Source organism: Salmo salar, chromosome ssa24, assembly GCF_905237065.1.
Source record: "Salmo salar chromosome ssa24, Ssal_v3.1, whole genome shotgun sequence".
Classification (NCBI taxonomy): domain Eukaryota; kingdom Metazoa; phylum Chordata; class Actinopteri; order Salmoniformes; family Salmonidae; genus Salmo; species Salmo salar.
Window position 1 is genome coordinate 5,071,744 of NC_059465.1, and position 25,399 is coordinate 5,097,142.

At 41.7% G+C, this 25,399-nt stretch overlaps 1 protein-coding gene across 1 annotated transcript in view; it reads left to right on the forward strand.

Annotated features, from left to right (window-relative positions):
- Nucleotides 1-25,399, forward strand: part of ipo11 (importin 11) — a 252,986-nt gene that overhangs the window by 25,084 nt on the left and 202,503 nt on the right. The window contains exon 5 of the mRNA XM_014171158.2: nt 11,278-11,481. Within this exon, the coding sequence (XP_014026633.1) occupies nt 11,278-11,481 (204 nt within the window). The remainder of the gene's footprint in view (nt 1-11,277; nt 11,482-25,399) is intronic.

Consider the following 25,399-nt stretch of genomic DNA (forward strand, 5'->3'; position numbering starts at 1 on the left):
TTGGGTGATGGGATCCACATTCCAGGGGGTCTTTGTTTTTATTTAATAGTAATGAAATTGAAGCCTGATAAAACTCTGCAAATAATCGAGACAAGAATGGGCTATGCAGACGAGAGAACGTCCTGTAAAATTTGTTTGGAAAACCGGGCGGACCCGGTGATTTACCACTTTTCATTGCGGACACTGCTGTTGCAATCTCCTCAGGTGTAAATTCTTCTAAACAGTCATGGGAGTCTGTATCAATTGAAGGCATATTCAGACCATTAAAGAATTAATCAAAGGGTCTTGAGGAGATTCAGAGGTGTATAGCGCAGAGTAAAATTGTTTGAATTGATCATCGATCTCTTTATGTATAACTGTGGTGGCACCAGACAGGGTCCTTATTTGTGGGATTAAAGATTTACGGATCTGATCTGACGGATCCGATGTGCAAGGAGTTTACTGGCCTCGTCGCCTTGTTGATACACTCTGTATCGAGCTGGCGAGAGTACTTGTTCAGCTTGCCTGGTAGAAAGCTCGTCAAATTCAGATTGGAGTAGTGTGCACTCTTTATGTAGATCAGAGGAAGGATCTGTAGCATACTTCTCATCCAATGTAGCTATGGCTTCGCTCAGGTCTCGAAGCCTCTGAGAGCGAGCTTTGTTTTTGTTGGCTGTGTAAGAAATAATTTGGCCACGTAGGTATGTTTTGAGAGACTCCTATATGGTAGAGCAGGACATACAGTTGAAGTCGGAAGTTTACATACACCTTAGCCAAATACAGTTGAAGTCGGAAGTTTACATACACTTAGGTTGGAGTCATTAAAACTCGTTTTTCAACCGCTCCACATATTTCTTGTTAACAAACGATAGTTTTGGCAAGTCGGTTAGGACAACTACTTTGTTCATGACACAAGTAATTTTTTCAACAATTGTTTACAGACAAGATTATTTCACTTACAATTCACTGTATCACAATTCCAGTGGGTCAGAAGTTTACATACACTAATTTGACTGTGCCTTTAAACAGCGTGGAAAATTCCATAAAATGATGTCATGGCTTTAGAAGCTTCTGATGGGCTTATTGAAATCATTTGAGTCAATTGGAGGTGTACCTGTGGATGTATTTTAAGGCCCACCTTCAAACTCAGTGCCTCTTTGCTCAGCAAGGAAGAAGCCACTGCTCCAAAACCGCCATAAAAAAGTCAGACTACGGTTTGCAACTGCACATGGGGACAAAGATCGTACTTTTTGGAGAAATGTCCTCTGGTCTGATGAAACAAAAATGTTATTTCATTGTTATGTTTGGAGGAAAAAGGGGGAGGCTTGCAAGCCGAAGAACACCATCCCAACCGTGAAGTATCATGTTGTGGGGGTGCTTTGCTGCAGGAGGGACTGGTGCAGTTCATAAAATAGATGGCATCATGAGGCAATGCTACCAAATACTAATTGAGTGTATGTAAACTTCTGACCGACTGGGAATGTGATGAAAGAAATAAAAGCTGAAATAAATTATTCTCTCTACTATTATTCTGACATTTCACATTCATAAAATAAAGTGGTGATCCTAACTGACCTAAAACAGGGAATTGTTAATAGGATTAAATGTCAGGAATTGTGAAAACTGAGTTTAAATGTATTTGGCTAAGCTGTATGTAAACTTCCCACTTCAACTATACATTTAAACGCTGTCTATCTGTAGGGTGTCGGAAACACCAGGCCTCTCACATAGCATATTTTTGTATAAAAGATTTGATTAAGTAGGGCATATTTAGATACGCCTTTGTGAGCACTTGTCAAGAACTGGGGACATTGTACAGTTGAAATCCCCCCCTAAAATCAACAAATGGGAATCAAAATTGGGTATAGCGGATAAAAAGGAAGAACTTAAACTTGTCATCCCAATTGAGAGCATAAACATGAGCCAAAACAAGAGGGGTAGAAAACAGTTTCCCTTGGATCAGCAATAACCTCAGAAGCTACAAAAGGAGTAGATTTATCATCCAAAATGGCAGCACTTCTTGATTTACTATGAAAGTTAGAGTGGAACGCTTGACCTACCCAGTCCCTATGCATCCTAAAGTGCTCGCCAGTCCTCAAGTGAGTCTCTTGTAGAAATGCAACATTTGCATTCAAACCCTCTTAGGGATCGCGGACCGCTAGTGGTCCACCTGCGACAACGTCCGGTGAAATTGCAGAGCGCCAAATTCAAAATAAGAAAATCGAAATATTAAACATTCATGAACATACGTGTCTTACATCATTTAAAAGCTTAACTTCATGTTAATCCAACCGCGTTGTCAGATTTCAAAAAGGCTTTACGGTGAAAGCATACCATGCGATTTTCTGAGGACAGCGCCCCACATCAAAATACTTTTTCAACCAGCACCGGCTTCACAAATAGTGATAAAATAAATCACTTACCTTTGAAGAGCATCCTCTGCAATCCCAAGGGTCCCAGCCACACAGTGAATGTTCGTTTTGTTCAATAAAGTCCTTTATATCTAAAAAAAGTCTGTTTAGTTGGCGCCATTGATTTCAGTAATCCACTCCTTCAACATGCATACAAAGGAATCCAAAAAGTTACCGGTAAACTTCAACCAAACAAGTCAAACAATGTTTCTAATCAATTCTCAGATACCCTAATATGTAAATAAATGATAATATTTCAGACCGAAAGAACGGTGTTCAATTGAAAAGGGAAATAACGAAGAGCGTGCCCACTACTTGTTCGTTTTTCAAGAAACAAGCCTGAAACCCTGTCTAAAGACTGTTGACATCTAGTGGAAGCAATAGGAACTGCAATCTGGGTCCTTTTTTTTGTATATCCCATAGGCTAGCATTGAAAAGGCCTGTGACCTCAAAAAAATTATAATTTCCGGATGGATTTTCCTTGGGTTTTCGCCTGCCATATCAGTTCTGTTATACTCACAGGCATTATTTTAACAATTTTAGGAACTTCAGAGGGTTCTCTATCCAATGCTACCATGCTACCATATATGCATATCCTAGCTTCTGGGCCTGAGTAACAGGCCGTTTACTTTGGGCACGTCAGTCATCCATAAATTCAGGATTCTGCCCCTAGCCCAAAGAGGTTTTAAGTGTGTCAGCACCCTCTTATGCTTCACAGGGTTGTTAGCCCCTTTGATGTTCCACGAAATGTACTTGATCGTATTATTTCGGCCACACTGAGCACTCCCGTTATACAACCCTGTCATTAAAGCATAGAGTGGAAAAGCAATGAATACCCCAAAACCCCAGAATAACTTGTCTCAGAGTAATAATGTACGGTGTAAGATACTTGGAAAAAGTACAGAAAAAAAACAAGACAGAATGACAACATTTAAAACAGAACAATTCAACCTCCTTCCTCCCTCCTTCCCAGACAATTCCTCCCCAAATGAGGTACAAGCATAATTAGAACATGTTCTCTTCACACATTATGTCTGTGAGAGTGCGGTGTTAAACCCAAACCCACAGTCCCACTCTTTAAAGACATGTTTTGTGTTAGTGGATCAAGCAGCAAAAAGAGAGGAGAAAAAAAGAAAGTGAATCCCTTGTGCAATCGAAATTACAAAGCACCACTTGAACAGTCGTGGCCAAAAGTTTTGAGAATGACACAAATATTAATTTCGACCAAGTTTGCTGCTTCAGTGTCTTGAGATATTTTTGTCAGATGTTACTATGGAATACTGAAGTATAATTACAAGCATTTCATAAGTGTCAAAGACTTTAATTGACAATTACATGAAGTTGATGCAAATAGTCAATATTTGCAGTGTTGACCCTTCTTTTTCAAGACCTCTGCAATCTGCCCTGGCATGCTGTCAATTAACTTCTGGGCCACATCCTGACTGATGGCAGCCCATTCTTGCATAATTAATGCTTGGAGTTTGTCAGAATTTGTGGGTTTTTGTTTGTCCACCCGCCTCTTGAGGATTGACCACAAGTTCTCAATGGTATTAAGGTCTAGCGAGTTTCCTGGCCATGGGCCCAAAATATTGATGTTTTGTTCCCCCGAGCCACTTAGTTATCACTTTTGCCTTATGGCAAGTTGCTCCATCATGCTGTAAAAGGCATTGTTTGTCACCAAACTGTTCCTGGATGGTTGGGAGAAGTTGCCCTCGAAGGATGTGTTGCTACCATTCTTTATTCATGGCTGTGTTCTTAGGCAAAATTGTGAGTGAGCCCACTCCCTTGGCTGAGAAGCAACCCCACACATGAATGGTCTCAGGATGCTTTACTGTTGGCATGACACAGGACTGATGGTAGCGCTTACCTTGTCTTCTCAGGACAAGCTTTATTCCGTATGTCCCAAACAATCAGAAAGGGGATTCATCAGAGAAAATGACTTTACCCTCGTCTTCAGCAGTCCAATCCTTGTACCTTTTGCAGAATATCAGTCTGTCCCTGATGTTTTTCCTGGAGAGAAGTGGCTTCTTTGCTGCCCTTCTTGACACCAGGCCATCTTCCAAAAGTCTTCCCCTCACTGTGCATGCAGATGCACTCACACCTGCCTGCTGCCATTCCTGAGCAAGCTCTGTACTGGTGGTGCCCCGATCCCGCAGCTGAATGAACTTTAGGAGACGGTCCTGGCGCTTACTGGACTTTCTTGGGCGCCCTGAACCCTTCTTCACAACATTTGAACCGCTCTCCTTGAAGTTCTTGATGATCTGATAAATGGTTGATGTAGGTGCAATCTTACTGGCAGCAATATCCTTGCCTGTGCAGCCCTTTTTGTGCAAAGCAATGATGATGGCACGTGTTTCCTTGCAGGTACCATGGTTGACAGAGGAAGAACAGTGATTTGAAGCTTCCAGTCTGTTATTCAAACTCAATCAGCATGACAGAGTGATCTCCAGCCTTGTCCTTCTCAACACTCACACCTGTGTTAACGAGAAAATCACTGACATGATGTCAGCTGGTCCTTTTGTGGCAGGGCTGAAATGCAGTGGAAATGTTTTTTGGGGGATTCAGTTCATTTGCATGGCCACGAGGGACTTTGCAATTAATTGCAATTCATCTGATCACTCTTCATAACATTCTGGAGTATATGAAATTGCCATCATACAAACTGAGGCAGCAGACTGTGAAAATGTATATTCGTGTCATTCTCAAAACCTTTGGCCACGACTGTAGATGTATATAATTATATTCCCAGTCTTATAACGGGCATTGAGAGAGAATATAAATAAAAATGTATCAAGGCTCTTAACCAAAAACTTAATTTGAAGTAAGCAAATCGTAGTAAGACAATCAAAAAAGAAAAAATAATTGCCTGGTTGGACAATAAGACAACTTACAGCCAATACCAAAAAACTGTGTGTGTGCAGCGTTGAAAGTTTGCTGGGCATAAATGACGTTCAAAACCTTTTAAATTGAAGTGAAGACCCCCAAAAACGTGTAGTCTCAGAACATTTTCTGTTTACTGGGTCAGCATGAACAGATGCAGTAAACAAATAACCAAACGTAATTTGTCACTGAGGCACTATGTAAACAAACTGAAATAGGTGAGTGAGACAAACGAGTTAAGTAAAACCTTAATAAAATGAAGTTAAAATGACTGAATGCTTGTAAGGCAAGCACACTAGATGATCAAAACATTAAATCACATCAAAGAAGCTTGAGTAGGTTCGCCAACTCCCCAACTATACAAGAATAGTATGTTATAACTAAACATGGTTGTACCACAGGTGGGCTACTTACTTACTATCCACAGTTCGCAAGCAACAGTTGCTGATCTATGGGCAAGTTCAAGACTTCTTGATGTGATGCTGAATGTGAGCCATAGCCTCATCCGGAGAATCAAATGTGTAGTCTTTACCATCATGAGAAAGCCATAGACGGGCTGGGAATCGCAGTCCATACTTCACACCTGGATGGTCCCGTAGTAGTCGTTTGGCCTGCCCAAAACGGCGCGCTGCCTGGAAACAGTGGGGGAGTAGTCCGGGTAGATAGAGAAGCTCTGTCCTTGAAAGCTCAGTGGTATTGCGGGCTTGTCGGAGAATCTCCATCTTCTCATGGAAAAAATGAACTTGAAGAATGATGTCACGGGGCCTCTCACCATCCCGGGGCTTTGGGCGCAGCGACCGGCGGGCACGATCAATCAGGGGCTTCTCATCCATGGCAAGAACATCCTTCAGCAGCCCAGAAATGAAATCTGTGGCGCGAGGCATTTCCGCTGACTCTGGGACTGATACCAGTCTTAGGTTATTGCGGTGAGAGAATCCCTCAAAACTCACACAGCTCTCTGCACCTTTTTCAGATCCGCAGCCAGGCGTTTCAATCCAGCCTCCAGGGATGTAGTTAGGTCGGAGACATTGGTAGCGGAGGTCTCCAGTGCTGCAATTGTTGTAGTGTGCAACTCTGTGGTTGTTTTGAGTGATGTGATTACTGGCACTGTCTCGTTCTGAAGGATGGTTAGATCTGCTTTTAAAGTATCAGAAACCTCCTGTATTTGGGCCTCAATCGTAGCAACTACCTCTGTTCAAATGAAAACAATCTCAGAGCTTTGCAGTTTGATGGCCTCGAATCATTTCAGCGCCGCTAGGCCAGGCCGTACCCCTGGGTAAAGTTTGAGTCCTCCGGGCCCTCAGACTCAGGAGAGGGTGGTGATAAGAGTGGGTCTTGTAGAGGCCGGGTTTTCTCGGTCATGTTTTTGGCCTTATGTTTCGTCGACATGCTGACATTCGAAAGCAAAGTAGTCTTGGTTTTACGGAAAGGGATCACCAAACTAATATTTGAAAACGACTACGGTTTTGCTGCAAAATTCACATGAACTTTAAGAAACGAGCAAACGGAAAACACGTCAGTCGCACATTGCGCCCCTCCAACCCCCTCGACAACAAGGAACTTGACACTCTCGACCTGCTCCACTACAGTCCCGTCAATGTGAATGGGGGCGTGCTTGGCCCTCCGTTTCCTGTAGTCCACAATCAGCTCCTTTGTTTTGAAGGCATTGAGGGCGAGGTGGTTGTCCTGACACTGACCTCCCAATAGGCTGTCTCGTTGTCAGACCTACCAGCTTCGTTTCATGAGCAGAATTTATGATGGGGTTGGAGTCACATTTAGATTATGGCAATTCATAATCTAAATGTGTATGATTTGCCTTCAGCTGCTGCAATGAAGCAGCCAATAAAACGTAATTTTCAAACATTTGCTCATTTGCAGGGAAACATTATAAAAAGCACACCTGATGAGAGCGGTTCCATATGTGACAGATATGAAAATCTCACTTAGAAACTAAACGAATCTAAAGATGCAACAACTAGGATGGATTGCTAATATGACTAGGATTTGCCTTCAGCTGCTGGACAGCTAAAGAAAGTTGATATGAAAACAAATAGAACAGGAGAGAAATGCTGGTTTCAATGGATGGCAAATGAAGTCTTTAAAATAATTGTCAATGTTTCTCTGGTTGGATTTAGCCTAGGCTACTTTGAAGCAAGGTAAGAAATGCCTCATAATATGAAGTAAAATGTTCAGCTTTCAAACAATTAAGTATGTTTTCAAAATGCATGCTTCGTCCAGCTCACATTGCAAGTGGTGGGTGACGCGCTGTTAGCCTGCCTGCCTTGCCTATGAATTTAAATGGTGGGAGGTCAGTGTCAGGACAACCACCTCGCCCTCAATCCCTTAAATGGTGAATGGGAGGCGTGTTTTTTTTTTAGCGTGGCTATCAAAACAGTTTTTAAAACTCCATTGCATTTAGAATTGTTGTGCAGTGACTGGGCTTATTAAAGAATGTTTCACTCGCGCAACAACAAGCTGAGGATCTGCAGAAGCAGCTCTAGCACTGTCTGGCAAATAATATTCCACTCAAAATTGTTTCTGTATGCTGTGCGCGTGTGATAAATAAGATGCATGGTGACTAACAAAAATACACACGCCCCAGATTTTATTCCACAAATTGTAGCAAATTAATACGGTCACCACCACACTGTCAGTCATGACTCATGACCGCAGTCAAATTTCACGTGACCTTTGAACATGCGTTGGTAGTACCCAACTTCCGAACGACCATTGGGTCACAAATGGCCAAGTACTCAGTGCTCTATTGTCCCCTCCAACCACTCTGACATCGATGCAAATGCAATCGAAAATCGCATCAAACACATATCTAAACAGTAGCATGCTTTTAAAACTCAGTTAGGCTACATTTTTTGACCTCACTGTGATAATACATTTGAAGAAAAAGTTCAACTGTTTGAAACTGAGTGGAAAACATGGTCATTGTGGATCTTCTTTGAAATCCAAACGCATCAAAATGGACAACGTTTTCTAAGGTGATGATTCATTCAAAGCGTTTGACATTGCATGTAGAACCTACCAGCTCTCTCACACATCAGAATTAGACATTTATCCATGTTTCTCAAATGTCAAATTCCCACAATGACAAAAACAGATTTTTTTAAATGTTTGCAAATTTATATTTAAAAAAAATCACATTTACAGTATTCAGACCCTTTACTCAGTACTTTGTTGAAGCACCTTTGGCAGCAATTTACAGCCTCAAGTCTTCTTGGGTATGACGCAACAAGCTTAGCGCACCTGTATTTGGGGAGTTTCTCCCATTCTTCTCTGCAGATCCTCTCATGCTCGGTCAGGTTGGATGGGGAGCGTCGATGCACAGCTATTTTCAGGTCTCTCCAGAGATGATTGATCAAGTTCAAGTCCGGGCTCTGGCTTGGCCACTCTAGGGCATTCAGAGACTTGTCCCGAAGCCAAACCTGCGTTGTCTTGGCTGTGTGATTTAGGTCGTTGTCCTGTTGGAAGGTGATCCTTCACCCCAGTCTGAGGTCCTGATCACTATGGAACAGGTTTTCATCAAGGATCTCTCTGTACTTTGCTCCGTTCATCTTGACTAGTCTCCCACTACCTGCTGCTGAAAAACATCCCCACAGCATGATGCTGTCACCACCATGCTTCACTGTAGGGATGAGCGGTGCCTGGTTTCATCAGACGTGACGCTTTGCATTCAGGCCAAAGAGTTACATTTTGGTTTCGTCAGACGACCTTCACCAAGGCCAGTCCCCTGGTCCTGATTGGTTCAGCTCACCCCCACTTCTTAACGCAGATGGAACCGGTGTGCATGGGCCCTTAAGATCAACCTGTTGCAGTCAACACAAGACTTGGTTGGGCACTCCAAGGGCCTTCTAACTTCTTGTCCAATTCTGGCAAGGAACAACAGTGCCTGTTCACTTCCAACATCTCCCGTTCAGATGACCTCAATCATCTATGAATGACAGGTGCTTTCTTTTGGCACAACCTGCAGCCTCTTCTACGCCACATTCGCCTTGCAGCAACATGTGCACGATCATAAGGATGGTAACGAGGATGTGCTACAGATAGTGGAACATGCCTTCTAAGTCGACAATTGCCTGCATAGCCTCCCTGAATACCAGGAAGCACGCCAGCTGGTGAACAAGACAAGGACTCTGCTTGCCACAGAAGGATTTGAGATTGGTCAATGGGCGAGTAATGTCCCAGCTGTTGTTGAGCATCTCCCTAAAGAAGCAAGATCTGTGAGCACAGAACTGTGGCTCTCCCAAGACCGTGGGGACCCTGAAGAGCTCACATTAAGGACTCCGATAGCACTGCCCTACAGACACATTGGGGTACAACTGGTGGAGCTGATGCCCACCATGAGGAGGCAGACCTCCCTTCGTAGAAAGGAAGACAAGTTTGAATTAGTTACACTAATTCTGGTGCGGATGAATAAAAGCCCATTTAGATTTGAATTTAGAATACTCTAAATGTAATTTGATGTACCAGAACATTTTATTGATCTACATTTGTTTTCATTTAGAGATTCCGGTGAATTCTTTTTGTTTCCTTTAATGTGTTCTACCAATTATTATTGTATTATTCACCATGGCAACCAACTGTTGGTATAGAAATTGAACTTATTTCTCAGTTCGGTTGGCTTTCGTGGAGATCAAACAGTTTTAATTTGCATGGATATTTTAGCATTTTTTACGAAATGTAAGTCAGAACAAATACTTATTTCACTTTTATAATCCTGTTGCTGCTGTTATCTGTAAATACAAGATATTTGTATGTAGAGGAGTAACTTTCTTCACCAGTTCTGCTATTTTGTACAATTGTGATTAGCCTACCAGTTGTTGTAACTGTAATGTTAGTTCTCCTGAGAGGAATTATGGTGTTATTTTTCTCTTATTGTAAATTGTGTATAGCGATTTCTGACATGAATATAATATTGTTTATTGGATTTACATTGTAGTACATTTCTATTTATTTTATCCTGTTTCCCTTTGTACACAGACTACATGTATACTCTGTTGCGTCATTAAAATCCTCAACTGGGCTTCTGTGTCTGTCATCACTCTTTGACCAAAGTGCAGTCCGGTATCCGTTTACTCCCAGTGGCTTAGCCACACATTTGAGTGCACCAGCCATCTAGCTAAGGATTTTTGTGATTATTTGTCACTATTTCTGACAACAGTCCTATAACTTTGGTGCAGTACAACTTCATCAGCATGCTGGCAAACTAGCTACCGTAATGGCCATTCAAACATACTAGCACTAAGCTGCTGCTAACTGGAAACGGTTTGTTCTGCTGATCGAACATGGTGTGTCTTAGTAGCCACTAGCCAGTGTGTCTGCTGCCGGTGTTCCATATCTACAGTAATCATGGGAGAGCCCAGTTATTTTAAAAGTTAGGAACTAGTGTTAATCAGGCAGATCGTGATTTTTATACACTAAACAAAAATATAAACGCAACATGTAACAATTTCAAAGATTTCACAGAGTTGCAGTTCATATAAGGAAAGCAGTCAATTTTAAATCACTTCATTGGGCCCTAATCTATGTCTTTCACATGACTGGGAATATAGATGGGCATCTGTTGGTTAGTTGTTGTAGACAAGGACGCGTGGAGCGCAGCAAAATCGCCTCAATTAGCCTTGCTGACTAGCTAGCTGGCTAACTAATTTAGTTGGCTAGTGTAGCTAGCTAGCTTCTTTACATCGATTTGATGCAGTCAAGACCGACACTAACAGATGAGATTATAGATAACCTATAGCAGCAACAAGTCTAACTTTTGCGAGTCGGTTTGGCTACTTTCTCTTTCTCCTTCCATGTCGGACACACCTGCTCCTCTTGTGCCCCTCCCCCACTTGTCTGTGCTGAAACAACAACCAGAGAGCAAGTCCCCATTTGAAGTTGCACAAAAATGTTTTCTTTAATGCATGTGTTTTGACTATCCGGATATCAGAAAACATTCCTGATATTATTCTAATAATGTTTAACCTATTGTATATGTTTCCTGTATGAACAGATAGCCACCCAGATAGCAGTGCTGATAGCCAAGGTGGCCCGTCTGGACTGTCCCCGCCAGTGGCCAGAGCTGATACCCATCCTGCTCGAGTCAGTGAAGGGTCAGGACGGGCTGCAGCAGCACAGGGCTCTACTCACCTTCTACCACGTTACCAAGACCCTGGCCTCCAAGCGCCTGGCCCAGGACAAACGACTGTTTCAAGACGTAAGAACGGCCGTCGCTACATCTCGTTCTCTCCCTCTTTTTCTCTCTCTCTCCACTTTCCCTTTTTCTTTACTTTCCCTCTTTATTTTTTCCTGTCTGTCTTTGTGAGTCTAAACACTTAGTGCCTTCAGAAAGTATTCACACCCCTTGACGTTTTCCACATTTTTGTGTTACAGCCTGAATTTAAAATAGATTAAATAGAGATTTTGTGTCACTGGCCTACACACTACTTCATAATGTCAAAATGAAATATTTACAAATTAATTAAAAATGGAAATCTGATATGTCTCGAGTCAATAAGTATTCTACCCCTTTGTTATGGCAAGCCTTATGACAACATCTCTGTACCCCACACATACAATTATCTGTAAGGTACCTCAGTCGAGCAGTGGATTTCAAACACAGATTCAACCACAAAGACCAGGGAGGTTTTCCAATGCTTCGCAAAGAAGGGCACCTATTGGAAGATGGATAAAAATAAAAAGCGGACATTGAATATCCCTTTGCGCATGGTAAGTTATTAATTACACTTTGGATGATGTATCAATATACCCAGTCACTACAAAGATACAGGCTTACAGTGTACCAGGATGTACCAACCCTGTTGTGGTTTGGGAGAGCATGACTTAAAGGTCAAACACTCCCATGTGAGTGTCTCTCTCTTTGTCTGTATCTCTCTCGATACACTGGAGTTGTTTACCAAGATGTCATTGAATGTTCCTGAGTGGCCTAGTTACAGTTTTGACTTAAATCAGCTTTTAAATCTATGGCGCGACATTGGAATGGCTGTCTAGTTATGATCAACGACTAACTTGACAGCACTTGAAGAATTTTCAAAAGAATGTGCAAATATTGTACAATCCAGGTGTGCAAAGCTCTTAGACTTACCCAGAAAGACTCACAGCTTTAATCGCTGCTAAAGGTGAATCTAACATGTATTGACTTCGGGGTTTGAATACTTATGTAAATGAGATATTTCTGTTTCGTTTTCAGTATATTTGCTCAAGTTTCTAAAAACATGTTTTCTCTTTGTCATTATGGGGTATTGTGTGTGTAGAGATACATGAGAAAAAAACATTTAATTCATTTTGAATTCAGGCTGTGACACAACAAAATGTCGATTAAGTCAAGGGGTATGAATATTTCTAAGGGCACTGTATTTCTCTCGTGCATTCATTCTCTGTAGTTCTCAATTTTATTTCCTTCCTCCGCCTGCCCATCCCTGCTGCTCTCTTCCTCGGTTTGATACACATGCTGTGCCATCCTTGGCCTCTGGGGGTCTCTGTTTAGCTGTGCTGACTTCTCTGCTGTGTGTGTGTGTGTGTGTGTGTGTGTGTGTGTGTGTGTGTGTGTGTGTGTGTGTGTGTACAGATGCTCAGACTCTGAAGTAACACCATTTCCCCTCCATATTTTTTAAAGACGATAAGTCCTCAGCATATAAAATGATACAAAATACATAAAGCGTGGGGTCAAACTGTGGTCTGTGTGGGCAATCTTTCAGAGACTCATTAAACTGAGGTTTTTAATGATGCAGGCAGTGATGATGATTTCAGTACTAAATGGCCCATCAACAAACACAGCTATCCTCTGCACAACCCAGTGTCAACGCGGGGGCTCATAGAAAACACCAGGAAACAGACAAAAAACAAGTCCAACTGAAACACTGATAGTTTTTACCATAGTTAAAGACTGTAGTAGGAGAGACAAGAGTCCTTGTCCTTGGTACAATGATTGATTCAAGTTATAATCTTTTTGTCTGTCCATTTAGAATTAAACAGACGTTCATTTTTAAGATAGAAAAACAGCATTTGTGTATGTCCTTGGTGAGTAATCCGGTCAGAACTATTGACTTAAACCCAATCTATAAGGGTGCCTGAACTTTTTGATACTCCCAGAAAGGATTTGATGCTACCATTGAGAGCTACTGCCCTGAGACAGTCTTAGTAATGAAGTATCCCTCCAGATTATTGCCTGGCATTAAGTCTCTGAACTTTCCTCTTCCTCAAACACCAGTATGTAGTGTTTGGCATTGGGCAATCAGAGCGCCACATTCTTCGATAATGAATCGAATCCAATTTCAATTTCCCCTGTGAATTTTTTTCACCTTTTGTAGGGCTGGGCGATATGGCCAAAGTATTATATCATATAGAGAAAAAAAAAAAGGGAATTTGTTTGATATTTTATGTTTTGAAATATACTGAACAAAAATATAAACGCAACATGCAACAATTTCAAAGATTTTACTGAGTTACGGTCCATATGAGGAAATCAGTCGATTTAAATTAATTATGCCCTAATCTATGGATTTCACATGACTGGGAATACAGATATGCATCTGTTGGTCACAGATACATTCAAAATGTGTGTCACAGTGGGCCTTAGGATCTCATCATGGTATTTCTGTGTATTCAAATTGCCATTGATAAAAAGCATTTTTGTTCGTTGTCCGTAGCTTATGCCTGCTCATACCGTAACCCCACTGCCACCATGGGGCACTCTGTTCACAACGTTGACATCCACAAACTGCTCGCCCATACGACGCCGTACACGTGGTCTGAGGTTGAGGCCGGTTGGACGTACTGCCAAATTTTATAAAATGACGTTGGAGGCGGATTATGGTAGAGAATTTAACATTACATTCTCTGGTACCAGCTCTGGTGGACATTTCTGCAGTCAGCATTCCAATTGCACGCTCCCTCAAAACTTGTGACAAAACCGCACATTTTAGAGTTGCCTTTTATTGGCTCCAGCACAAGGTGCACCTGTGTAATGATCATGCTGTTGAATCAGCTTCTTGATATGCCACACCTGTCAGGTGGATGGATTATTTTGGCAAATGAGAAATGCTCAATAACAGGGATCTAAACAAATGTGTGAAAAATGAGTAATTAGCTTTTTGTGCGTATGGAACATTTCGGGGATGTTTTTTTTCATCTCATGAAACATGGGAGAAACACTTTACATGTTGCGTTCATTTTTTTGTTCAGTGTAATACCATTTCTCCGTTAGCTTTTTCAGTAGTAAGTGATTACATTGGGTTTTTCTCCATTCTGATTGTTTTATACTGTTCAAACTTCAACCAAAAATGATTTTCAGCATTTTCATATATTTCTGCATTTCCCGCACGATATGGGCAAAACATTCGAGGTATTATTTTTACCAAATATTGCAATTGTTATTTTACTTGCAATTTAGATCAAAATACTTGGCTGAACTGTTGAAATCATGGAAATATAATAATTATTTGAATTCTATAGTTACAATACAATAGTTGGCATTAACCCAAACCCATCCAAGCATCAATACTGGTATAGAGTAAAATACGGTATACCGCCCAGCCCTAGCTCTGTGCTTCGAAGAAGGCCTTTTACCTCTGAATGATTCAAATATGTTAAGGAGTGTTTTAGTTAGTCCTCCCTACTTAACCTCTCCTCTGGTCTTGGCCTCAGGTTGGCTGAGGCTGAGCAGACTGATCTGAGAAGGTTGATTTTTTTAAGACTGAACAGTAAAAGTAACAGTACAGTAACTCTGCAGGCCTGGATTATACACTCACTACATAGTGTGGTCCTCTAGCTCAGTTGGTAGTGAGTTCGATTCATGCGACCACATATATACATGTAAAAAATTATGAACGCATAGGTCCATTCAGATAAAAGCGTCTGCTTAATGGCATACAAAATAATAATAATAATAATAATAATAATAATAATAATAATGCAGGCCATATCTCTGTCACTTTTCAGTAGTTGTGTGAAGCTGAGAAGCAGGTGTCTCAGTTCTCCAAGACAGACAGGTTGGACGGACTGATAAACACGTACCAGGTTTTGAGTTAGGAAAATGTGTCGCTGGATATTTGACTGGCATCGTTTTAATTTACCGGACATTTGAGAAATTTATGGGACCCATATGGTGTCCACCCACAGTGCTTAGAATGACAGAAATCCCATTTAGATTATGGTAATTCATATTGATAGAAGTCAATGGATGCAATGATGTGCGGTCCTTCGTACCGAATTCTGATGCGCACTTTGAAGATGTTAGAATAACTGTCCACATTTACTTTCCCTCAGCTAACGAACAGCAAAATCACTAGCCTATGTCAATCTACTATCCCCCATAGTATTAAAGTTGACCTATTCTGTTGGTCAGCTTGGAAAGAACGAAGTGGCGTATTCCATACACTCTGGGACAGTTGTGGGACGATGGATCCCAAATTCATACAACCAGTATGCCTAGGCTACATAAAAGAAAAGTAAAATGCAATGAGTCTGATGCAACAGATCAGAACGTTTAGCTTGTTCACATTTTAAGCGCAGCAATGCGCACAAGGCAGTAGGCAACGCACGAATGTTCGTTCCCTAATGAAATTAGCGGGAAAACACGCACCGCTCATGTTAGCGGTTTCTTGTGACAGATGAAAATACCCATTAGACGTTTAGAAAGAGGACAGATCTAATATGCAACAACTAGCATAGGTTGAGCAAGGTACCTAACCCTAATTGCTACTGTAAGTCGCTCTGAAAAAGAGTGTCTGCTAAGTGATTAAAATCTAAATGTAATATGACTAGGATTATGCCTTTGGCTACTGGACAATGAAAGGAAGTTTTATATAAAATAACTGCCTCCGCAGATATGGTCTGATTTTGGCTAGGCTACTTTGAAGCAAGGTAAAACATGCCTCATAAGATGTAGTAAAACGTTCAGGTTTCAAACAATTAAGTATATGTTTTCCAAATGCATGCTGCCTCCAGCTCATTGCAAGTTGTTGTGTGACACGCTGATGAAGCCTGCCTTCCGTTGCCTATGTATTCATTTGCTGTTTGAGGTGCTGTAGCAGCAGCTCTCACACTGTCTGCTCAAAGGCTCTATGCTGTACGCGTGTGATAAATTAAACACATAATGAATATGATGTACACACACCAATTTAATATACACTAAATTATGCAAATTAACCTACAGACCGATAAGCATGACCAGTCAAAAGGGTTTCCATAGACTGCTATTTCCGTCAATAAATAGGCTAAAAAGCATTATTTTGCAATGGGATTTTTTCTTCTCCTGGGCAATTGGGTGGCACCAATTTAATTTATCGACTTTTCAATTTTTTTATCGGCCAAAAGCTGACTATTACCGACTAACAGAAACCTGGACACACATGGATGGATGGGACATTAACTGGCTCTCGGTTTTATTGGCCACTGGCTGCTCCCTGTAAACACTGGCACTCTGCCAGCTGCACATGACTGCCTAGTGGGCTGCTGGTAGGAAAGTGAGTGAGGAATGGGGAGAGAGGGAGGTTGAGATACAGGGAGGAAATATTACTAAGAGAGATGGAGAAAGGGAGTAGAGCGTAAGGGAAGAGAGAATGAGAGAGGAATCACAAAGAGTAACTTTCATGAACAATTTTTTTTTTCTTCGAAAATCAACGTTTTCGGCTTAGTTATAGTGAAACGTCAATTCTGGTCTTCATTTTGACAGTTTGTCAAAAGTGATATATTTTGGTATTTTAAGTAGTCTAGTGCTTTTTGCCCCTAGCGGTTCAACTCTCCCATTTGAAATCGTGATGTCGAGGCACCTTCAGAAGCTTCTATTACGTCATCTCAAGGTAAGGGTTCGGTATGAAATACACTCTCTTCTAGATGTGCTGGGTGGTACTTACTCAAGGCTTACTATAAAAGCAGGTGACAAGCGCTCCTTATTTGGCAGTGTTCTTGGTTAGTGGAGTGTGTCAATATATTTTGCATGCTTCCTTGAGTAGACTACTGACGTTACACAAAATTCTAAAAGCAGCAAGCCATATTTCCACATATGACCAAATTCAATGTTTTTGCTTATCGTTTCATGCACTTCTAATGTGCTTTTACGAAGACAAAAACATGTAGGCTACGAGGATTCTAGGTTTTATTTGTAGCTACATCCATCGTGACAAGAAATAGATGACAATGGTGTCATGTCAACTCGTAGTATACTGCTCAAAAAAATAAAGGGAACACTAAAATAACACATCCTAGATCTGAATGAATGAAATAATCGTATTAAATACTTTTTTCTTTACATAGTTGAATGTGCTGACAACAAAATCACACAAAAATAATCAATGGAAATCCAATTTATCAACCCATGGAGGTCTGGATTTGGAGTCGCACTCAAAATTAAAGTGGAAAACCACACTACAGGCTGATCCAACTTTGATGTAATGTCCTTAAAACAAGTCAAAATGAGGCTCAGTAGTGTGTGTGGCCTCCACGTGCCTGTATGACCTCCCTACAATGCCTGGGCATGCTCCTGTCACATGAGCTCAGTGTGAACCTGCTTCATCTGTGAAGAGCACAGGGCGCCATTGGCTAATTTGCCAATCTTGGTGTTCTCTGGCAAATGCCAAACGTCCTGCACGGTGTTGGGCTGTAAGCACAACCCCCACCTGTGGACGTCGGGCCCTCATACCACCCTCATGGAGTCTGTTTCTGCCCGTTTGAGCAGACATATGCACATTTGTGGCCTGCTGGAGGTCATTTTGCGGGGCTCTGGCAGTGCTCCTGCTCCTCCTTGCACAAAGGCGGAGGTAGTGGTCCTGCTGCTGGGTTGTTGCCCTCCTACGGCCTCCTCCACGTCTCCTGATGTACTGGCCTGTCTCCTGGTAGCGCCTCCATGCTCTGGACACTACGCTGACAGACACCGCAAACCTTCTTGCCACAGCTCGCATTGATGTGCCATCCAGGATGAGCTGCACAACCTGAGCCACTTGTGTGGGTTGTAGACTCCGTCTCATGCTACCACTAGAGTGAAAGCACTGCCAGCATTCAAAAGTGACCAAAACATCAGCCAGGAAGCATAAGAACTGAGAAGTGGTCTGTGGTCACCACCTGCCGAACCACTCCTTTATTGGGGGTGTCTTGCTAATTGCCTATAATTTCCACCTGTTGTCTATTCCATTTGCACAACAGCATGTGACATTTATTGTCAATCAGTGTTGCTTCCTAAGTGGACAGTTTGATTTCACAGACGTGTGATTGACTTGGAGTTACATTGTGTTGTTTAAGTGTTCCCTTTATTCTTTTGAGCAGTGTATTTTTTTCTACCTGCTATAACTATTGGTGTCGCAGTCTGCTAAGACAGTTGGGTCATAGTTTAATGGTTGTGAGTTCTAATCCCACGTGGGGCAGATCTTTTTTTTATTATAACTTTTTATAATTTACCGACAATAATCATCTCGTGCCCACACACTTATAAATCTGAAAAGTGAAATCATACCTGTGAGAGGGGTCGCCCTTGTAGTAGTTGTCGGTTTTTATACAGTACCCAAGACCAATCTGTGAGTTAATTTGACCGTTGGAAAAAGAGCTACTGCGTAAATACTGAAATGCGGGTTGGATGGAATTGAGGACCCTTATCTTCATTTTCAAGGTGATGATTGCAGTTTTCTTCCCAACACATTACCACGTTAAATGTGAGTCCACAGTTCAAAGATTGAGGTGCCCCGTGGTGGATTCAGACTTCCACCACAAGTGGCAATAAATGTAAGGAACTCGCCGCCTTACCGCTGTGAGCTAACTGTCAAGAGCTGTATATGCTCTCGATGCACATCATTTTATCATCAGAGCGTGACAGTGGGCTTCTGGTAAGTATGCTTTAGTAAGAAAGTGTTGCTGTCAGGTTCAACTGTTTACCCACCCCCAAAATGAATATTTATGAGCAATTCCCCACGCCCACAACTTCTCATCTGAATGCATTTTTTAAAATTCGTATTATTTGAAGGGTTTGGGCAAAAGCTGAAATTGGGGTTGAGAGTTACCATTTAGCATGTCTTTTGAATTGGGTTTTTGGTAAAGAACCAGTAGTTCTTTACCAATAAAGAATATCACACTGGGTGAAATGCTATATTAAGCTTTGCAGATGATTCATAAAATAATGACTTGAACGGAATGAAAATGGGCCAATAGATTACTATCACCATGGGAGCCATTAAGCTTATGAATATATCACGCGTTTAAAATTTTAATTTTGATGACATCGTCATGACATGACTTAGACATATAATAGCCTATACATATCAAAATGATCCAACCCGAGCTGAGTTTGGGCTTTTAATGCTTTGAAAACTATGCAAAAAAGTTGGCTGGTGGACTGGAAGCTTCTGGAACCGTAGATGACATTCTAGTCATTTATACATTATCCAATTATCCTGGTGCACCTGGAGGTGGAGCGGTCTCGCAGCCGGGGGGGAGACTGCTGCACAGAGTTAAGCATATAATAATACTTTGGGGGATGCTTATATTTGTCATTTTACACACTTATACAAGTGTTCATCGGTGCAAGTGCCCAAACTAACTCCCCCTGAGACACCTGCAGGGAGTGGGGTCCAGGATCACCATTGTCCAGCACACCTGGAGCAATTGGGATTCACAATAACATTAATTCAACTTTGGAATTCAAACCAGATTCTGGCCAAACACTCTAACCTCGAGGCTACCTGCTGCATAGTACTTGAACCACTGTAAATTTCCTTTGCTAAATGTTTCCTCACTGCAGAAAGTAGGTCCAGGGCGATACCAGTATCGCAAAAAAATGTCCATGGCAAAAATGTAAACACGATGCAGACCAAACTATTTGGTCCTTTTTTAAAAAACCTGCTGTATGTACAATATTATTTATTATAACTTGACACATACATATTTGTTTTTCTGGATGACAACATAGTGTTTGTTTCCAACTTTATGGCTGCTTTCCTAAAGAAGTTAAATCTGCTTCGTGTTTGTTTTCTTTGCCACGATACGAATGAGCGTTGCGATACTGGTATTGTCCTGCCCCTAGCAGAAGGTCTACCAGGTCTCATTCAGAAGGCCCAAACAGACTAGCGTTGGATGCCCTTTTTATAGGCTTTAATGGACTCTACTGAAGTGAAGCAAAGGGCCGAGGAAACAGCTATTTGGAGGGTGTTGTTCACGTTAATTCCTGGGTCTAGGGCCTTATTGCTCTGATAAAGCTGTTGTATCTATAAAAAGGTTAATTACATGTTTTCGATCAACATTATTTTGAGTTCCTTTTTTTCATCCTTCCACAATAGGATATAGTCCAGTCAAAAGTTTAGATATTCTGATATTAGATTTGATATTCTGAAGTTGCTAGCCAAACTGGCTGGTTTTCTATTCTTTTGGCATGGACATTCTAAGCAACAAAAAAAAGGTTGCCAAGCAAGCTAGCTACTTCTCCTTTCCTAACTAGCCAACTGAAGCTAACACACAATCACATCAAGGAGCTGGAATGACAGCAAACTATGCAATTTCATTGGTTTTACCTTTGTTTCTATTGCCATTTCTTTGGATATATCCATTATAGTGGTCCTGATAAATGAATTTCCCTGGCTCAGAGAAGCTGGCAGTCTCGTCACATTCATTCTTCACTATCGCACGGTGGAGATGGCAAAAATTAAATGCAACGTTGCACAGGTCGGATAGGCAGGCAGCAAGGTTTAGACAAAGTCCATCTGTTGCAAACCAAATGCTAGCCCCCTCTTCCTGGAGTTTGGCACCAATTTTGTGGTGTTTAATTTAGGTGTCCTGTAGCCGTACTTGAAAATACATATTTTGTTTATTATTAAGTTTACAAATCTCTAAAACTAGGCGAAAGGTTAAAGGGAACAATAGAAATCCTAAGTGGGATTCGTTCTTCCTGCCAAATATTTATCTGTTGCTCACAATCCTTTCCACAGGTTTGGCATATCACCCGTTTAAGAGCTCTGGTGTGGAGCTAGGCGCAGCCAGAGAGGAAGAGGCGCACAAAATCTGTCCATGTGAGAAGCACTTTTTTTTTGTATCGCGTGTCGAATTACGTGAGGCTCATTTGATCGAATGTAAGTTTTGTAATCTTTAGGCTGTTACAGACGTACTGATATAAGGATATGCACGTGGCATTCTGTAAACTTCGATAAAAAAAAAACACTGCTCTGCACATGCGTATCTGCCCTCATTTGCTAGAATGGTCCTACCTCTTCTCGCATGCCTTCAATCATTGAGGACTTGTATTTCCATAGGTAGAGCGGCCACTCGATTATCTTGGCAATATAATAGATGATCTTTGACAGGGCCCAGTTGCAGAGACTCCCTCCGTGGTGCTGAAATAGCTGCAACATAGCATGGGGAAATAATGTCTAGATGCTTTTTTTCCTGGAGAGATTAAGTATATGAATTGCCTGGCTTGGCTGTAGGACACTGGATATTAATTGATAATGAACAGGCATTACCTGGGGATTGAGGTGAAAACTCCCTGCTATCAGCCAATCATCATCCAGGATCCAAACAAACTGTTTTATAATATGTAATTCAACCAATGAAGGCTGCTTTATTGGTTTATATCACAGTCTTATATAAGACCCCTGTGGTTTCACATAATATTAATAACGGATTGGATATATTATTTATACGGCTCCTCTCCAGGTCCCTCATGAGTGGATTAGATACTTTTATTATGCCACATTTCCATGGGCTCATAACCTTCCATGTCAGGCTTAATAGTCCATCCCTGCACTGGATTTCTTGACTGGCTATCCCCTTATTCAGAACGAAGTTGAAGTTATATTCCCCAAATTCCAAGGTTTTTCAGAGATCCTGGATGAAGGATTCCGTATTTGCTGTTTATTAACCTCTTACATCTAGACGTTCCGCTAGCGGAACACCTGCTCCAATATCCAATGATGGGCGTGGCGCGAAATACAAACTCCTCTAAAATCCGAAAACTTCCATTTTTCAAACATATGATTATTTTACAGCATTTTAAAGACAAGACTCTCGTTAATCTAACCACACTGTCCGATTTCAAAAAGGCTTTACAGCGAAAGCAAAACATTAGATTATGTCAGCAGAGTACCCAGCCAGAAATAATCAGACACCCATTTTTCAAGCTAGCATATAATGTCACAAAAAACAAAACCACAGCTAAATGCAGCACTAACCTTTGATGATCTTCATCAGATGACACACCTAGGACATTATGTTATACAATGCATGCATGTTTAATCAAGTTCATATTTATATCAAAAACCAGCTTTTTTACATTAGCATGTGACGTTCAGAACTAGCATACCCCCTGCAAACATCCGGTGAATTTACTAAATTACTCACGATAAACGTTCACAAAAAACATAACAATTATTTTAAGAATTATAGATACAGACCTCCTCTATGCACTCTATGTCCGATTTTAAAATAGCTTTTCGGTGACAGCACATTTTGCAATATTCTCAGTAGATAGCCCAGCCATCACGGCTAGCCATTTAGACACCGACCAAGTTTAGCCCTGACCAAACTCCGATTTACTATTACAAAAGTTTGATTACCTTTGTTGTCTTAGTCAGAATGCACTCCCAGGACTGCTACTTCAATAACAAATGTTGGTTTGGTCCAAAATAATCCATCGTTATATCCAAATAGCGGCGTTTTGTTCGTGCGTTCAAGACACTATCCGAAGTGTAAATAAGGGTCACGAGCATGGCGCAATTAGTGACAAAAGATTTCTAAATATTCCATTACCGTACTTCGAAGCATGTCAACCGCTGTAAACAGACGAAAGAAAACATAGCATGGGGTCGACGCGGGCACGCGCCTGAGTCTCACAGTACTGTAACCAGCCACTACTCAAACGCGCAACTTTTTTTCAACCAGAGCCTGCAAAGCCACGATTCAGCTTTTTGCCGCCTTCTGAGAGCCCATGGGAGCCGTAGGAAGTGTCACGTAACAGCAGAGATCCTCTGTAATGGATAGAGATAATCAAGAAGGGCAAGAAATTGTCAGACAGGCCACTTCCTGCATGGAATCTTCTCAGGTTTTGGCCTGCCAAATGAGTTCTGTTATACTCACAGACACCATTCAAACAGTTTTAGAAACTTTGGTGTGTTTTCTATCCAAAGCTAATAATTATATGCATATTCTAGTTTCTGGGCAGGAATAATAATCAGATTAAATCGGGTACGTTTTTTATCCGGCTGTGAAAATACTGCCCCCTAGCCATAACAGGTTATGCCTTGATTCTGGGAATCTTCTACCTGGGAATAAAAAATTTAAAAAAATGATTGCACCTTTTATTTAACCAGGTAGGCCAGTTGAGAACAAGTTCTAATTTACAACTGTAACCTGGCCAAGATAAAAAGCAAAGCAGTGCGACAAAAACAACAACACAGAGTTACACATGGAATAAACAAACGTACATCCAATAACACAATAGAAGAATCTATGTACAGTGTGTGCAAATGTAAAAGCGTAGGGAGGTGAGGCAATAAATAGGCCATAGAGGTGACAATTACAATTTAGCATTAACACTGAAGTGATAGATGTGCAGATGATGATGTGCAAGTAGAGATACTGGGGTGCGAAAGAGCAAGAGAATAAATAACAATATGGGGATGAGGTAGTTGGGTGTGCTATTTACAGATTGGCTGTGTACAGGTACAGTGATCAGTAAGCTGCTCTGACAGCTAATGCTTAAAGTTCGAGAGGGAGGTTTAAGACTCCAGCTTCAGTGATTTTTGCAATTTGTTTCAATCATTGGCAGCAGAGAACTGGAAGGAAAGGCGGCCAAAGGAGGTGTTGGCTTTGGGAATGACCAGTGAAATATACCTGCTGGAGCGTGTGCTACGGGTGGGTGTTGCTATGGTGACCAGTGAGCTGAGATAAGGCGGGGGTTTACCTAGCAAAGACTTATAGATGACCTGGAGCCGGTGGGTTTGACGACGAATATGTAGCGAGGGCCAGCCAACAAGAGCATACAGGTCGCAGTGGTGGGTAGTATATGGGGCTTTGGTGACAAAACGGATGGCACTGTGATGGACTGCATTCAATTTGCTGAGTAGAGTGTTGGAGGCTATTTTGTAAATGACATTGCCAAAGTCAAGGATCGAAAGGATGGTCAGTTTTACGAGGGTATGTTTGGCAAGCATGAGTGAAGGAGGCTTTGTTGTCAAATAGGAAGCCGATTCTAGATTTAATTTTGGATTGGAGATGCTTAATGTGAGTCTGGAAGGAGAGTTTACAGTCCAACCAGACACCCAGGTATTTGTAGTTGTCCACATATTCTAAGTCAGAACTGTCCAGAGTAGTGATGCTAGTCGGCGGGCGGGCGGGTGTGGGCAGCAATCGGTTGAAGAGCATGCACTTAGTTTTACTAGCATTTAAAAGCAGTTGGAGGCCACGGAAAGAGTGTTGTATGGCATTGAAGCCCGTTTGGAGGTTTGTTAGCACAGTGTCCAAAGAAGGGCCAGATGTATACAGAATGGTGTCGTCTGCGTAGAGGTGGATCAGAAAATCAGCAGCAGCAAGAGTGACATCATTGATATATACAGAGAAAAGAGTCGGCCTGAGAAATGAGCCCTGTGGCACCCCCATAGAGACTGCCAGAGGCCTGGAAACAGGCCCTCCGATTTGACACACTGAACTGTCTGAGAAGTAGTTGGTGAACCAGGCGAGGCAGTCATTTGAGAAGCCAAAGCTGTTGAGTCTGCCGATAAGAATGCGGTGATTGACAGAGTCAAAAGCCTTGGCCAGGTCGATGAATACGGCTTCACAGTACTGTCTTGGCGGTTATGATATCATTTAGGACCTTGAGTGTGGCTGAGGTGCACCCATGACCAGCTCGGAAACCAGATTGCATAGTGGAGAAGGTACGGTGGGATTCGAAATGGTTGGTGATTTGTTTGTTAACTTGACTTTCGAAGACTTTAGGGTAGGATAGATATAAGTCTGTAACAGTTTGGGTCTGGAGTGTCTCCCCCTTTGAAGAGGGGGATGACCGCGGCAGCTTTGCAATCTTTGGGGATCTCAGATGATACGAAAGAGGTTGAACAGGCTGGTAATAGGGGTTGCAACAATTTTGGCTGATAATTATTTTCATCCCCCTCTGCGGTCATCCCCCTCATCAAAGGGGGGGACAC